Consider the following 18,335-nt stretch of genomic DNA (forward strand, 5'->3'; position numbering starts at 1 on the left):
ACTTGCGTAGGTCCGTCATATATGTAATATTTATGGTCTGTCTTGTAGACTCCAGTTCTGTTAGTGAACAGAAAGAAGCCAGAACTCGACAAGAAAACGTGCTATTTGACCGGAGATGCAGGACATCACGTGTTCTCACTTCAAGGGAACGATTACCTTTGTAAGTGTTTGCACAGGTGTAAATATATTGCACGCAAGTGTCGAACTTGTTCTTATTGGGAGTGGCAATGCCTTATAACTTTAAAATTTTTATTATAGATATTGAACACGTGTTGTGTTGGTGAAAGGGTTATAACAAACGAGAAAAAGATAGTATTGTACCCCACCTAGTAGCCACACCCACTCCGAATGCACCGGCTTCAGCAGGGCCAGAAAAAACTCCGACAGGGCCCCTGACGCCGGCGGGGTTTCTCAAGACTTAAGCGTTCGCTGTTGCCATTGCCAATCGCGTAAGGGTAGGAATCGTACCCCATGTGCCCGTAGTCATTTTCATATCCACCTGCCCATGGCGCCTTGTGTTCACTGTAGAGTGGGTGTCCATCAACTTCATTTCCCGAACCGCCGTAATCTCCATAACGACGCCATGGTTCATGCTCTAGATATCTCGAATATATTTTGGCGGGGGGCCGCCCAGCACTTCGAGTCTGCCCATAGCCTGCAAGCAAACAAAAGGTTTTGATTTAGCCCGTATGTATGCATGTAATGAATGATTGATATGTGGTGTTTAACATCCCAAAACCACCATATGATTATTAGAGAAGCCGTAGTGGAGGGCTCCGGAAATTTCAACCCTCTGGGGTTCTTTAACGTGCACCCTAATCTGAGCACATGGGCCTGCAGCATTTCCGCTTCCATGGGATTGTGTATGTATGTATGTATGTATGTATGTATGTATGTATGTATGTATGTATGTATGTATGTATGTATGTATGTATGTATGTATGTATGTATGTATGTATGTATGTATTGATTGATTGATTTATATGTGGGGTTTAACGTCCCAAAACCCCCATATGATTATGAGAGACGCCGTAGTGGAGGACTCCGGAAATTTTGACCACCTGGGGTTCTTTAACGTGCACCCAAACATGTATGTATGTATGCATGCATGTATGTATGCATGTATGTATGTATGTATGTATGTATGTATGTATGTATGTACGTACGTACGTACGTATGTATGTATGTATGTATGTATTTCGTAGTATGTATGTTCGTATCTGAGAGGAAAAAGGAAAGGTATATGAAGTTGACATTTTACTAATTTCACAGAATGAATTCAACTCTAATAGTACACTTTATTCATGAAGGCATGACCTTCTGACCTCCAGAGTAGTAGTCTTACCAATAGAATGAGCGAAAGTGAAAAAAGTATCAGATGAGTGATAACGAGCACAGATTAGAAATATCAACATGCACAATCTGGTGACATTGCTGATTCTTAGCGTCTTATTTCAATAGCGTGGAAACATAGACGTACCGATGTATACTTATGCTTTGTGTCACATCTTCGCACACCATACCGCAGATTTAACGACATGCCAATAAATATGTACCAAATGCCAACAAGCAGAGATGAGCTAGGCTCGTGAATGACACTTAATCACCCTGGCAAGCATTCGATAATTCTTCTGTTGTGTTTTACCTTTTTAGGGCAACTCCTCGAGGAGCTTTTTTTTATCGACACAAGCAAATGAAGCTAAAAGACAGTCAGCCAAAAAAGCATACGAAATATTATTGTATTTAACAGGAGTCTCGTGATTACTATGTAAATAAAAGTTATTTTAAGCGTATCTGGAAGCATCCTTTCTATAGCCGGTATTTGTAGCCACGACTTTCAACTTACGCATTCGACGATCAACCATTTGCGAGCCATGACTGAACGTGCTTCCCGATTCATTTTGTGGAAATATGTTTGTTTTTATTACCTGAAGTATTACTGTCAATTATTACAGCCAGGTATTCCACATAAATTGTGCGCCGAACAGCACCCGTTGTGGGTGTGCGCAGCTGGACCAAGTGAATTTCCAAGTACGCTTATGCGTACCTAAGCATTGAGGAGCTTGGGCTGGACCTTGCTGAAGCTACCTTGCTGGCTGTAGCCTTGCTAAGTGGCGCCTTGCAGGGTGGTGTCGATAGACACTGTCGGGGCAGGGGGTAGCGTCTGGCTTCTTCATTCTAGGTTTAAAGATTACGAACGTCCATCATAATCAGTGTCTAATAAGCCAGGTAAAGAGGTCTGCTGATGTCAGAGGCGGATCCAGTGACTCACTTTAGGGAAGGGGGAGGGGTGGGGGACGGTCGCCTGAAGTAACACCGAAGGGAGGGGCGTAGTCATGACCATTGCTTTTCACAAGCAATGGTCATGACTTAAGGCATTGAGATCTTGGCATTGAGATATTGGAGTGGCGCCCACTAGCGTGTGACGTCAATTAGAGGACTGCACTTCCAACCGCGCTACAGCCACTGCAGCTCCTGCTCGCAGATAATCTCCTCCAGACAGGAACTACGTCCAACTAACAGCCTTGTGAAGATCAACGAACGCCTTGAACGACAGCTTTCCCGTGTGATTACAATCTTGAATTAGTTGCAGCTCATTCGACAGGGCCAGGGAATCCTCTGAATGGTCGACGAATGCGTCGAAGACACCAATCGCTTTGCGGGTAAGAAAGTTGAACTATGTATGTGTGTGTTTTCGCTCGTTATCAAACCTTCCTCAGTACGAGTACGACACTATTTCGTTCGCGTGTTTTATTTATTTTTTGCAATATTTCAGCAATCGTACCTTTCTCCAGCATCTACAAGCATGCAGATAAAGCTTGTGAAAGGTCACGGTGTCTCATCGACGGCAAAGTGGTTTATGACGCAGGCAACGTTGTTGAATGCGCAGTGGAGGCTGTCAACACCGCATCAACATCGCGGCAATCGTCCCGCCACACAACGTCTCCATCGCGATTCACTGCGGTGAAGCGGCGAATGCTCGCTGTTCGAGCAAATCAGGGTAAGGCAACGTTTACGCGTGTAATTTAACATGTGTGAAGAAGGCTGAGGCAATGGCTTCGCGTAACCTAATATAAAAGTTATATTCACTGCTGGTCTGCAGCTGCTGTCGAGCTCGTATCACATTTTGTATTGTGATAATCATTTCCAAATTAGGAACCTAGTTATAACCCCGAACTAGTTCCAATATTTATTGTTGTCACCTTTCTTAACTTAGCAATAATAATCAAGTGTGGCACCACAACATTTTATTACTTCTGTTAATAAAAAAGACCACAAATATTTACAGCATTATTTACAGAAATTGCACTATAATGTAGTTAAAGTAGTCGATGCATGCCTTTCAACATTTACCATTTAATATTGTGCAGAACTCGGCGTGCAGACAATGAGTGACTGCACGGAGTGCTATGAAACGAAGTGCTGTGCTAGCAAACGGATTTAAAAGTGGAGAGCCACGGTTGCTCGAACAGCGTCAGAAGCCGCCAGACATCAAAGAACCAACTGAACTGCTTCTTTGTCGAGCTTTATCACGCAAATTCATGGTTTCTATATGGCACCAGGCCTCAAAAGGAAAGCGCGTGAATCCCCAAATAGACGTCATATGAGCTCCGTTCGCAGCGCTGCCATTTGTCGCACACCAGGCTGCTTGCTTAAACGCTGCTATTGTTTGCTCACGGCATTTTTACTCACCAGTCTTAATGGCGATAGGAGATGGACTACAAGCACTGAAGTAAAAAAGGGGGGATGCTGACACGGACATTGGGGGAGGAGGTAATCATCTCTACCATCCCTTTTTCTGAATCTGCCACTGATTGACATCCCGTTACTGCGAGAAAAAAAACGGTGCAGCCATGACTGCCACGGTGCTATCTCGTAATGAGGCCACTGGATATTATAAAGCGGCCGTGCTCGGGCCCAGCGCTCATACCTACTACCCAGGTATTGTTTCACCACTTCATGCGTTGCTTTTCTCTTACAACGGTAAGTTGTGAGGCATTATCAACCCCCTTTCCTTCCCTCCCGCAAATGGCCTTACCGAAGCCACCTGACGTAGGTTCATCTTCCGTGTCGCTGCCAAAGCTTCCGCCAAACGATGCCTGGAATACCGCGGAAACACCGGGTGCCCCCCGCGGCCCGACATTCACGATGCCGCCTGACCAGTGTCCTCTTAATCCTTTGGCACCTGTACGCCCTCCTATTTGCCCTTGTGCACCAGTCAAGCTTCCTGCAACGAAAGTACGACAAAATATAAGCGCCATAAGTGCCCATTTAGGAGGCTGCTTTGTCAAGAAGCCAGAGCAATTGAACCTGGTAACAACGAACTGGTTCATGCGCTAAGAAAGCGTTCGATACACCGAGTACGTTTCTCTTCGGGGTCCCGAGGTGAGATAAGTTTCGGAATCCTTGCAAAGAATTCTTTAGCCAGATAAAAAAAAAAACTTGAGCGTAACGGTACTGGAACTTCCAATGTCAGCCGTAGTATATATGGCAAGAGCACTTCAGATATTATAACCCGGTACGATCTTGTACGAGCTCCTTTTAAAAAGAATCAGTTTAATATTTATTAATGCTTTGCATCCCATAACCATGACATGACGACCGACTTAGTGGAGTGCTCGAGGTATTTCGACCATCAGGGGTTTCTTAGCGCCCACCCTTGCACCATCGCGTCAACAGTACGGACCATAACCACAAGACAACCGAGATTGTAGGAAGGTAGTTTCAGGGACAATTACATTACTATAAATTCATGAAACGTCATCAGCATCTATTTATTTGTGCATTACCTACATATTTCACAAGTGGCTGCCTCGAAGTAAAGCGATTAGCACATGCTTTAGCTAGAACAAATAACAATTCATTTATATGCAAGTTATATATAATACAAAAAACAAGTAGGTGAGATTCCACAGTCTACACTCAAATACATCCTGAAGAATGACTATAATACAGAAAAATAATCTTATTTCTTTGGAAATCTATCACAGCAAGAGACGAAATTATCTTACCAGCGATCAGAAGGCAGGTTATCAGGAACCCCGTCATATTGGTGCTGTGTGTAGTTTCCTTCGGTACGATAGGCTGCAACTGTCATAGAAAACATTAACAAAGACCGCCGCCTTTATTTTTCCCTCACTCGCAGAGCTTTTGCTTCATTGCATTGTACTACTATCTGTTTGTTATGAATGCAGCGCATTGTCAAAAAGTGTCTGAGAGCTTGAGTAAGAATGGAATTCCTACTTTGCAGGCCATTTTTCTCGGTGTCACAGCGTGAAGATGAGTTAGGAAAAAAAATACGAAAGCATAATACAAAAACTAAACGTTGCTAAGTGTCTGTACTCATTCAGAGTAAGCGCATACATACATAATATATCGTCTTTGTGCGTATTTCTTACCCCGATCATTGGCATAACATTACACCGTACGTAATCACCATACGTAAAACAAGGCAACACCTCTGTATGCGCGTTTCAACGTCGTTGTGCAGTTGTGCTGATACAAATGTGCTTTCCAGCACCCAACACATGTGGTGAATTCAATTCTATAGGCGCTGAAGTATTCTCCTGTCAATTTGCTACGTTTCACATCCTGCAGCATTAACAATGCTCTTTTGTTGGGCTCGTGTTATACTTTCAACCGAACACGCGTCAGCTTCGACGTACGTCTGTGTGAGATTTTTTTTGTTTTGTTTTTTCTCACTAGCAGAGATGCTTTCAAGACATCGTTTCATGAAGAAACAGTAAGTTAGAATGTGTTTGGTTAACAAAAACAAAAAATGGATTTGAATCTCCTAGACAATTTTTGTCTAAAACAAGTTGTCTATGACAAAAATAGGCCGATTTTTGCGATGGTCTTTGAAACGAGTTCGACAATTCACAGCAATGTTTGCGCACTAAAGAGAGTCACCCATGGTAAAACCATGGTCTTTCGGTTGTTTCAGCAATACCGTTTGGTCCCTACAATGCAGGCACATTCAGCTTAGAAAACACACTTATTAAGTCAGTGTTCTCTAATACTGCTCCTTTGTTCTGACTGTTTAATGAAGAACACCTTATTTCTAAAAAAGAAACAGCCCTCACATTTATTAAGAATTCGGCACTTCATATAAATCAGTGGATGTCTGGTTTTAATTTTGCAATAATTCACGCACTTTTTTATTCCACACTAACTGTCTGTTTTGGCACATCAACGTTGCAATGTACTGTCATTTTGCCTGTAACCGTTGTGGGATCTCTCTTCAATACCTGCGTATATGGAAACTCTCTACTTTGTGTAGTAGTTCCCTCCACCTGATGAATGTCGTTCAATAGTGATTATGAATGAATGAATCCTTGCGAACGACATACGTAAAATGAGCACGACAAAGCTCAGTTTTGCTTTTTAAATGCATCCTTCTGTAAAATGAAACTACGAGCGTTCTGAAATATTTCATCGGAAGACGAAAAACAGTTGTGCTGCTAGTTCGCGCCCTTGTACGCATATACACTTTCCTGCCTTTACAACCACTAAGTGGCCGCGTCAGTAGTCATTCTTCTGTACGACGCGTCTGTACTTAATAATTGCAATCTTTCACGAAAAATTATATCCACGAAAATACCGTGACCCATCACTGCAAGTAGATGTTTCGCAACATATGCGTAAATTACTTTACTAAATCACTGCTATTTTAACACTTAAAATGAGATATGAGTTGATTTATATAAATTCAGCTAGTGCCGCATTGCATATTTTGGCCTTTCTTGAGTGATACATCTATGCATCCAATGTCAGTGCGCTAGAAAGTTGATTCCTATTGATAGGACAGATGACTGCAGCTCTGCGCCGGGTAAAATGCTCTAACCAATGGAGTGCTTATGGTCCCAAACGTGCTGCAACTTTTTTCAAATCAAGAGAAATGTGGCGCATGCAAACAACGTCAAATAATACACTTACACTGACGCTTTAAAGAATTACCACGCTGTGTTGTCACATATAAGTCAACATAACGTATAATGCGCTATGCTCCTCGTATCGAATTCACTAGATCACAGCTACATGCTGGGGCTGATATTGAGACGGCAAGTATGCCCAGCATGTCCACTTATTCTTCGGTACGCGTCGACTTCGACCAATCTCCAAAACAGTCACAAGCCAGAGAGATTTATCTCCAAGTACATTCCTCTATGACTATCGGAACCACCAGAGCCTGATGTTACACTCTTGTTGATCGCACTAAGAATACACAAGAAAATATGAAAAGGTTGGGCATGGCAACGAATTTCCTCAATAAGATAGCGATGCTTCTGCGGGCACAACTGACTCTAGTATAAGGCATGTGCTTCGCGAAACAGAATTGGTAGCTCTTGTACAGGATCGTGAAGGCTATCGCACGAATTCTCAAGGCGTGTACATGGTACAAAGTCCAGAGGACGAATTGACAGACCTTTGCATTCGGAAGGAATGTTTGTGATTTCGAACAGCCTGCTTCAGTGATGACACGTCCAGCTCAACAAAAGCCTAAACGTTCTTCATGACCATGATTTAGAGATATTAGGGAAAGTGCTCATGTAGAGTCTCTAAAAGACATGTACATGCAGCCCCATCTCTCGTCGATGACAGTGGTGGGCTGCCGTAAATAACTGAGAAATAGGCGAGAAAAATAATACCTGCCAAAAAAGGTGATTATCAATAATGACACTCGGTTCCATACAGTAAAAACTTTCTTGAACATTCTATTAAAAATATAGATTCAACCTACTAGCCACGCGACTTCTCAGAGAGTTTATTATTTTACAATGGGTCCTCATATTTTTTTGTAGGTGTTGACAGATTTCTAATGACAGGACGCTGTTACGGCCGCCGAGAGATGGCACCATGGGCACTGAAACGGAAGGTGCAAAAGGAGCTTTAGCACCCCTGAAGCCACACCAGCCCTTTCTCCCACCCAAGTTACAGCAGCTCCCCCCCCCCTCCATATCCATTATGCTACATCGGTTGGCAGCCTCTAAGACAAACTCCTGATGACGTTCATGGATGCAACCACGTACAGATGTTTCTTAACCGTGTGAATGACAAACATTTCATGGGTTCGATGTTTTTCTGAAGGCAGGCCCCGTCCATGACCAGGATTTGGGGACATGTGCTAGAGCCATCTATCGTCGGCTGCGGCGATGGCCTGTGGGGATTGAATAGGAAGTAAGCTAAACAAGACCAATTAAGAAGAAAAAGGCTAGTTACCGAAAACGACTACTATTTTTATACTTAACTGACACACTGGGGAATTTCGGTAAAATCGCAGTGCAACACTAGAAACAACGTGGTACGTGTTTTCCGAGAGTGTTTTAATACAATACAATCTGGCCCATGTGTTCTAATGGGTGGCGTTTAATTGTCCTGGGAAGCCACATCGGCTTTGGAGTGTGATGCTCCATTTTTACCAGGATGATCCAGTGTGTCTCTCTTGCATATAACAGGTAGTTGTTTTTTAATAACTAGCTTTTTTCGTCCAATGTGATTTTGTTTACTCAGCTACTTCTCCTTCAGTTATAGGTCGTGGCATCGAATTCTGACTTCGGCTGCTGCATTCTCGATGGAGGCGGAAATGTAGTAGGCCCATAGGCTAGGATTTGGTGAACGTTAAAAAACTTCAGGTGGCTTTTTAACGAAGTAAAACGAGTCTATCACCCCCGACCATCACTTGATACAAGACAGAAATGACGTGCGGGTTAATATTAGGCGAGTGATAGGTCAATGGCCAGCTGATATCTCTCGTATATCGACTAAACTAGAAATTATTTCTTCGTGACGTTAACGTGATCTGACAGCTGGCGTCATGAATTGGGCAAAAAAGACAAAGAACATCAGAAGATAATAACGTGATTTTTACTTCTGCTTTCAGAGGTTGTTTGAGAGGTCATTCAAGGTCGGTTATGAGGTATTTGCTAAGGCGGAAGCTTTAGGTCTTCTTTCGCGTGATCACTTTCAGCGGTAACACGTCAGGCGAAATCACTGTTACTAAAACACACGTGGTCATCTTCTAGCAACAGGCACGTGAAGGGGTAATGGTTTGGCGTCACATGAACTCGGAAATTTGTGACTTAATGCGATGACGTCGTCACATAGTGTAACATCGTGATGCCATCAAATCACACTGTCGCTCGGTCAAACGTGAGCCGATCGCAAGGGGCGTGACGTACAACGATCAAGGGGCGGGGACGTACAACGTTAATGACTGGGAACGTTAGTGAGACGTATTTATGCGTGTCTGTTTTACTGGACTCATTATGTACCGCAGGAAGTCTGGTCACTGAACGTATAACAATGTGCTGTCAAATGTTCAGCAGACATTGTACTTCATTATATGAACACGGAATGGCAAAGATTCGTGTACTGTGTGACGTCAGTGGACGTCAAACACCACGAGATGGTCTAAATTGCCGTAGATGTTCTCTCCAGCGTCTCTAATCATCATATCGTGGTTTCGGGGCGTAAAAGTTTAGATATATTTATAATGTCTGACTTCATCTGTTACGGAGAGTCAAATACGCTGACTAACTTGCTCTCTTGCGTTGAGTGCGTCGCTTTTTGTTTTCCGCCATAGGCACCTGTCTGGTGCACCTCAAATTATTTGACGTTCTTTTTCACTGGCTTAGAAAATAAAAGACAAAAACTTTGAGGCCATCTGACTTTCGCCGTCAAGAGTAGAACGCGACAGCGTAATCGTGTCCCGTTCGCACCGTCTGCTCAATTACTATGGCTTGGCTTTGGTTTTCGGTAGTACGTGCCTCGACCACGACACAGCAAAGGGAACGTCTGTGCGAGAAACGCTGGACGTTCTAAACTATTCTAGATGAGTAGTGCGAGTATAGTTGCGCAGTGCCTACGTCATAATTCTTTCTTTTGCGAATCGCTGAAGGGTTTACTACGCATCCGTAAGGTAAGGTTGACTGACGCAGCTGCTGACTTTATTGACGCATTTTCTGATTATAATGATGAAACGCCTCTCACCACTGCATATTTGGTGGGCCTTGAAAACGCGCACCCATGGCCCCATTCACATACTCTGAAGCCTGGTAGCATTGAACTCTTTTGCCACGCGCATGGCATTCATACCATGTTTCTTTGTTGTTGTTTTCTTCTCGACGTAGTTTCCATAAATAGAGTTGCACTGAGGTAAAACCCTTGGCATCCACGCAAAAGGCCTGAAAGCGATTATCACTCGAACCGAATATTTTATTGCGATAGCAATTATACGGACACTTTCCGCTGGATTTTACCGCCGGCGTCAGCGTCGTTGTCATGCACCGTAAATGTATACGTATCTATTGAAGAAGTTTTTCCAATAGGCAAAATGGGGGAGGGGGAAGACTATGTGTTTTCAGCTTATCAGCAAGATGGTGCAATGAGCGCGCGGTGGCTCTTTTCTTTCACGCGTACTTTGGCCCACGGAAAGGAGGAGAATGGACGATCTCTTGCGCGCCCTCATCTTCATGTGGGGAGGATCATACGTCTTGGCTGGCGTTGGGCTTGCAAGGAACGATTCTGTTGTAGTTACGGGGCTTACTGAGGTTACTTCAATCGTTGCCCAGCCTCCGTTTACGAAGAGGGCACGCTTTTCAGGCACAACGAAGTAACAGCTGAGATGCTTATTCAGATTCATTTGTACTGTGAATACGTTTTGAGCGTCATTTGTGGGTGAGAAACGTGGGGTCTGTTTCGATCTGCTCGCGATTCTGTGCGTGACCTTCCAATTTGTTGCTATCGCGTTCATTGCTTCGCCTTCGTGGCAAAGCTGTAACTTTTTATTATTTATCCAACACCGAAGCCAACACCGGACTATCCGCGAAACAAGCTCTCTAACGCTATCGCCTAAAAATTTACGAAGTAAAGAATAAGCAGTAAATAACTAGAAAAACAAGCATAGCAATAGATCTCTTGATTTGCCTGCAGTCTCGATGCAAGAAAAACTGTCTTCGCCACAGGAAGCTGGTTGTTATGCAATAGTCACCACCAAAAAATATAATATAAAGCAATAAAGAGAAACCACAAATATACAAGATATATATATATATATATATATATATATATATATATATATATATATATTTATATATATATATATATTGAAACAAAGATTGCAGAATAAAAATAAAGTTGTAGGTAACTGCAATTTGGGCCAAGCAAGTGAAAAACATTCAACCAATCAAATATTTAATAAACGTGCCCAGGAACAAGCGTAAGGTCTTTTTAGCAGGCACACGCAAAAAATAAACAGTTGAAACAAATATTGGTAATATCAATAAAGTATTATTATTAATATTAGTAGTAGTAGTAGCAGTAGTAGTAGTAGCAGTAGTAGTAGTAGTAGTAGTAGTGGACACTTTCGCTTCTGCATTAAGAAGTACCGTATAAATCGGTAATGCTTTTGTTTCGTTGATATCCACAGCGCTGAGATTCAAGGGTTTCCATGAGTAGCCTTTTCGACGGCTTATATGCTTATATTGTCATATATGTATGCTTGACAGAGTAAAATGATTTCGTACTATCAAATTTGAAAAGGGTCCGAGCAGTACTCTGCAAGAATTGTATTTGCAAGGTTATTTTAGGACAAATATACACTTACTACCAAACAACGGAACGTGCATTAGCCATTTTGCTTTTGCACTTCGTGATCCAAACACGCCCTAAGCAAGAACATGGCTCGTCCCACTTCTTAGCGCAAGAAGCTCCTGGAACACTATAACGGAAAGCCTCTAAATGTCGTTTGTTTGTTCTCTTCCTGTTTTTTCTCATACATAACGTCAGAAAAAACAGAAAGCCATATTTTGCCATCATAATTTTTTGCTTTATCTCGCAATACACGTTCGCGCGATGTAAACTAGAATGTGATAATATATTTTGTTTAATTTGCACTGCTATACCATTAAAAATTGGGCTCTATATTAATCCAGAAACGGTTTATATATAGCCTAGATGTTATTGCTTTGTGGCGGGAATATATAGACACCCGAACAAGCGGCTATTGCAGCCCTTGATAAGAACCTTTATTGATGCCGTCTCTTAGAGGATCGTTCAATTTTGCAATAGAATCGGTTTTCTTTACGCAGTAAACAGAACACTATATCGGAATCCGATACAACCAATATATCGTATGGCTCTGGGGAAACATATATAAGCATCTTATTACAAAAGAATTGACCAGAAGGCCCATCACACGGATGTAAGAAACTTATATATAGTGCGGATTTGATAAAGGGGATGGGGATTATACTGTGGTCCTTTGAGAATTCCGGAGTTTGCCCAAGCTGCTGGTGGAAAAATCCTATTTACTTTGCGTGAGTGGGATGAATTGTGAAAAAAAAATTTGTCCATGCAAGACTTCTTTTAATCAAGGTTTCTTGGAACATTTCGTTTGTAAGCTCTCCGTTCCCGCTCCGAGACAAGAAAATCTTTCTGTTGATCAACGGGCCTCCTAGGAAAACATACTTGGAGAATGTATTTGTCAGTTTGAAGTGGATACTCAAAATCAGGCGTTTCCTAAAAACGAAAACAAGTTGCACCGTGATATATAGTACAGAAAAGATATTCGAAGAATGATTGCTTCACGAAACCGTATCGCGTTGCCAATTTGGAAGCGATCAGGAATATAAATATGGTGCGTCCATGATAACCTTTTTATATATAAAAAATTAAGATATCTCGAAAGTGTCTTAACCCAGCATAATAGGTTGAGATATATCTACGCCACATAACTCCTTTTCTTGAACTGCCACTGCAATTCCCTCTGACGTGCCCGGCTACGTGAATGGGCTGAGTGAGAAATGTTTTGTGTTTCTTAATGAAAGCTACAGTAGTAAACTAAAAATTTCTTGTTCTTCAACAAAAAAAAAATGGTTCCAAATCTGCATTTTACACCGCAAATGTAGTTTAAAGACGATAGTCTTGCTTCTGGAGAGTGAACAAAACGTTTATTTGATGTTCTGCGCAAGAAAATCGGTGACGGGTATTCTAGAGGCGCTGCGTTAGAGTGCTTCGAGCGAGTAGCATAGGCGAACGAGCGCATCGAGGTACGTTAGACTAAAGAGCCATCTGGAAGTTATCTGCCAGATGGCTCTTAAGTCTAACGTACCTCTATGTGCTCGCGAAAACGAAGGCGTGCAGCCCGCCGAGAAAGATGCGCGTCAGTTTCGGAGGTGATAAGGTGTAGAACGTAAAGCGACTGGCAGGTGCCACCACCGTGAAGTCGTAGCAAAGCGTTGGAAATACCTTTTTTGAGTAACGCGTTGCACTGTCAGCGCAGTGCGATAAACGCAACATTCCGAGGAGTTTTTTGTGAGTGCCTCTTCTAGTATAAAGGCAGACATACAAAACTTTGAAGGGTTGTTAAGGTGCCTCAGATATGCGCACTAATAGCTCTTTAATTTACAATCGCACAACTATGAACGCTAAACCTTGAGCAATATTGGTGGGCGCTGCGAATGGGGTTGGCCGTTTAATGCCGTTTGAGATATCATAAGGGTGGACAAAGAGACAAATGTACACACAGACAGACAGACAGACATACAGACAGACAGACAGACAGACCAAACTTTTTTTTCGAAGGTCCCCAAGAAAGGTCCCCAAGATCCCCAAGATCGTCTTCCCAAAATCTTGGGGATCTTGGGGACCTTCGGTCCCCAAGATCGTCTTTAATAGCGCTGAGCAGATCAGCTTATCGTTTTATGGATCATTCGTACTCTGAAAATTTAGTTCACGGTGTATCAACGCATTGCCAAAATGAAGCAATAAAGCAACGATTTATCACGAGCCGCTGAAAACACAAGTTGTGTGTACGTGTGTGCGTGTGGGGGGGGGGGGGTCTTTCTCTCTCTTTACTTTCCATGCAGACCGGTTGTCCTGAATTGGATAACCTCTCTACTGTTTCTATCTAGTCGTATTTCCTACACGATCTTCACGTCTAATTAGACGCTGAGACGCCGTCTACTTCTTCGCATCACTTCAACCATGTTTTTTTTAACTTAACTTTAAGCAATATCACTATATGACTGCTACAGCGTTTTCATTGATTGTGACAGTGAAGATAATATTTTTGAATTTTAGTGATTATGTTTGTACTAGACGCCCCACAAGTCTTATTGCATTCACGCTCTGTCTCCGGAGACGGTTGATCTTCGGAAGAATACGGGCCTGTCCCAGAAATACTGCGTTCACTACGCTTCAACAAACCTAGTTATACGCATACTACGGGAACTCATTAACAATGATTAACATTGTATAATGCTGGTTGAAGATGTCTGGTGGTGTCTATAGTATTTTTAATATTGACATCCAAACGGTTTACAAGTAGAGTACTGCAAAATACGACTTAATACTTTTCGTACAGCATTGACTTATGCAGGATATATCTGCTGCGAAAACATTACCAGTGCCTAATGTCGATTCATACACAGTGAACAAGCTGCGTACGAATTTTCTGTTGGCCTTTTCATACCAGGATTGAACAGATATTCAGCCTGTGTGGTCGTTGTGATTGAATGTCTGCTCAAGCCCAGATGTGTATACCGCTCTTACTAATCAATTGGTATAGGAAGTCAAAGCAACGCATGGGGGCACTGCGAGTGTGGACATCCCGGGTAGAAAAGTAAAAATCGAGGATGTATATCGCTTGTTTTCCCTTCCCGCCAACGCGCGGCCGCTCGCTTACGTGTTCGTGCAGAGAGCGCGCGCTGCGTTTGAGTCGCCTCACAGTGTACCACCTGTAGAGCGGCTTCAAAAAGATCTCTGAGCTGGACAAGCCCTTGCGAGAAGCGAAACTAATGAAAAGAGCTAAGCTCGTTAGTCAAGTTATGACGTGGATCAGACGATGGAAGACGAGGACGCCCGAGTCACTGTGAAATGGATTTCTCAGGTCCGTGACAATACCATGTACGACGTAAGCCTCGAAGTAAGTCTCATTCTGCCGACATGAAGCCGCGTATACTCTGTTGCCATTTATGGAAACCATATAATTGTTGTTTTGATTTTAGTGCTCTCTAGCCCCGCCGCGTTGGTCTAGTGGCTAAGGTACTTGGCTGCTGACCCGCAGGTCGCGGGATCGAATCGCAGCTGCGGCGGCTGCATTTCCGAAGGAGGCGGAAATGTTGTAGGCCCGTGTGCTCGGATTTGGGTGCACGTTAAAGATCCCCAGGTGGTCGAAACTCCCGGAGCCCTCCACTACTGCGTCTCTCCTAATCATATGGTGGTTTTGGGACGTTAAACCCCACATATCAAACATCAAAATCTAGTGCTCTCTAACATTCCGCGTACGAACGACCACAGCATTCGCCTCATTCTGCTGTCTCGGCAGGGCCGCAACGATGGTGGTGGCTTTACGATGAACACGTTTAACTATCGGCCACAAAAATGATAATCGTGGCGACTGCTTATTGCTGTCATCAACCGTTGCGAGGGAAGCGTGTCGTTCGTACGCGGAACATTAGCACTGGAATCGTCGTGCGCACTGACGCGCGACCGGGTTTGTCACGTGGTATTTTCTGTATTTCACGGGCATTCGTAATTAAGCGAAAAACACTAACACTAAACAAATAGAAAGCTATAAACTATCTATTTGGACGTTTTGCAAAACCGATCTAAATCTTTCTCATTAAAATTTTTATCCGTCTTCGTTCCTTAAAAAGTTGGTAAATAAACAAGTCAAATAAACAATATTTGAGAACACAAAACAATAGTCTGACTAACTCCAGCAAAGGGTGAGAAACATGCATTTGGTAACGTCGTAATTACGTCTTCCGGCATATTTTTAAACTCTGGCTAAAGTTACGTGAGACACCCTGTATAATAACAGCTTACTTGAAAGCTTCTGCAGTGGCTTCGTTATCATAACGAAGCTCAATAATGTGGTATTCAATATGTACACACCACATAACATTAGGTTTGGGTCAGCATTTAATCTCTGGTACCGTTATGTAATGATTATGCAGAAATCTGATGCAACAAACTTGCTCTGTATTTTTCGATGAAATAACCAATTTAAAAATCAAAACAATGCAGTCTCGTTCTAATTGCTTGTTCGTTGAGTTATGGTATAGTGCAATCTTTCTATGGCCTGTTTAAATGTTCATTTAATTCTTATTTCATACCTCACTGTACACCCAACAGCAAAATGCTTGCAAAACATTCGCTCAATGCAAAGGGATATTTCTGTTCTCAGTGTCTTATGCTTCTAATCTAGCTAGTTAGTGCATAGGTTGCAATTTCAACACACGTTCGAATATTTATTTTAAGTTTGCCAGATAAAGCGAAAGTAAAGCTTTCTCAAAAATTAGTCATCACGCAAAGTTTCGCTGTAAGGTGTTCACAATATATGTAGAAGGTGTGGACTTGGAATATAATTTTACTAAAACCAACATATGTATTTTGGCGATACATATATATTGACTTGAAGCTCATGTACTTAGCACTGCTTATGCACTTATCAATTTGCTACGAATTAATAACCACAACTGCATTACCCGCCCCACTCTGCGCACATTTCGACAATGGGGAAATGATCCTCAAATACAACGTTTGAAGGCATGTCATTGAATGCTCATTTTCGCGAAAGACCGCAAGCGCTTGGTACGAATCACAGAAAAAAAAATGTCAATAGGCTTAGTGTAGAGGAGTTGATTACACGCTTAAGAAAAGGTGTGGGCAAAGGTGTCCTCATGCACTTGTATCCTTCGCATTGCGGTGTTTCAGGACTGAAACAAGCAACCATAAATTCAAGGGTCATTTTCTTTGTTTTACACTATAGTGATGAATGAAGGAAAGCATAGAGGTTGTTATTAGATGCCATTGTTGCGTAAATGTGAAAAAAGTGAAGAGGACGAAAAGATAACTTACCGCCGACAGCGACCAAACCTGCGATCTTCGAATCACGTGTCCGATCCTCTACCAACAGATCTACAACGACGGTCATCCCTCCGTCCACTTTACAAGGTATAAATGCGCATTTAGACGGGGGAGCTTCAGTCAGCGCCTCCACTTGCCAATATGGTGGCGCCTATGTTTATGGTCGTTGCTACACTTGCTTATGTGTTCTCCTAATGTCCTTTTTTTCTTTATGTCCGCTCCTGCTTGGAGTCAAGCGGCTCTGCAGTATCCTTGAAGGAATTTAAAAAATAAATGCAAATCTGAAGTTCATTCCACCCCCTTCCGCCCACTTTTTTTCTGACTGGGTGGTGTTTGTACTTGTCTTTTAGGGGAGATATATATGAATAAAGCAAACCTGCTTCAAGTTGTCTCGTGATATTAGCAAAAAGTTTTCACTTAGCTAGTTTATCCTTTTATTACTTTTTAGTGGCAGTTTATAGGTAAAGCAAAGGTACCTCCGGGACCAGCAGAGCTATAAGCGTCAAGTGGCCGCTACTATACCATCGCTGTTTCTTTAGGCTGCACCAGCTGTAAATTAATGCTCTCCGGTGTGCTTGCCTCATTCTGTCATCCATCTTTCCTGCGTTAATATGCCAGACGTTCGCAAGGGTTAAGTACGCACTCTCGCGCGCCATTGCCTGCCATGGAAAGTGTCCGCAAAAGCGTATGACCACAGCGTGACGCATACTCCATCACTGCCCCGGCTTATTATACACACTGCAGCGCGTCAATCTGTCTCTCCTTGTTGCACACTCTATCCAAGTTACTTTTCTTGCAGCTATTATTGTCGGGTAACTCAAAAGTTCCCAACGGAATAGTTCACAGATTACCTCTTTGTCGTAGTTATACGCGTGACTCATGGGTACAAAAAATAGCGTTAGCTATATAAAGCCTCAAGATTTAAGGCCTTTTGCGCAAATTCATGCAAAAGGGCGTTCACCTTAATGCAACTGGCCCCCTGACACTTTCACAAGAACCATCCTCCCCATGACGACAACTCCATAAACTTTAAGCGCACTGCAGGTAATGCATACTTTCGAGCCAAGCTTTGCAAGGCTCCATTATGAGTATGCCTCGACAGGCATGGTCGAGACATACTCAGTGAAATTTTATGGTTTGAAACATCCTGGGTATGCGCGGTCCACTCTATACACGCGAGCGTGTTATTATTATTCTCTTTCATTCTTTTTTTTCTCTATGAAATCCCTCCCCTTTCCCCCTTCCCCGTGTGTAGTAGCTTACTGGGTACAATTTTTGCCTTTCTCACTCTTTATCTTCCTGAACTCATCTAGGTGAGTGATGTGCAGTCTCGACATCAAAGCATGCTCGGCGCAGGCAAAGGGGCAGTAAGTTGCGTCTGTACGTCAGCACTCGCCATGATTTGAACACTTTCTCTTTTTGCTTCCTATGAACACGTGACTCACTTTTTGTGTCATCAG

The 18,335-nt window shown here is 42.7% G+C and overlaps 1 protein-coding gene across 1 annotated transcript; it reads right to left on the reverse strand.

Moving 5' to 3' along the window:
• Positions 1-232: 232 nt before the first annotated feature.
• On the reverse strand, positions 233-5,138 carry LOC142817316 (uncharacterized). Its single transcript, XM_075894355.1, has 3 exons — positions 5,013-5,138; positions 4,040-4,228; positions 233-655 (listed from the first exon to the last, which is right to left on the reverse strand). Exons 1-3 carry the CDS (start codon positions 5,047-5,049, stop codon positions 360-362), a joined length of 522 nt encoding a protein of 173 aa, XP_075750470.1. The 5' UTR covers positions 5,050-5,138; the 3' UTR covers positions 233-359.
• Between the last annotated feature and the right edge of the window lie 13,197 nt (positions 5,139-18,335).

Source organism: Rhipicephalus microplus, chromosome 5 (genome assembly GCF_043290135.1).
Source record: "Rhipicephalus microplus isolate Deutch F79 chromosome 5, USDA_Rmic, whole genome shotgun sequence".
Lineage (NCBI taxonomy): Eukaryota > Metazoa > Arthropoda > Arachnida > Ixodida > Ixodidae > Rhipicephalus > Rhipicephalus microplus.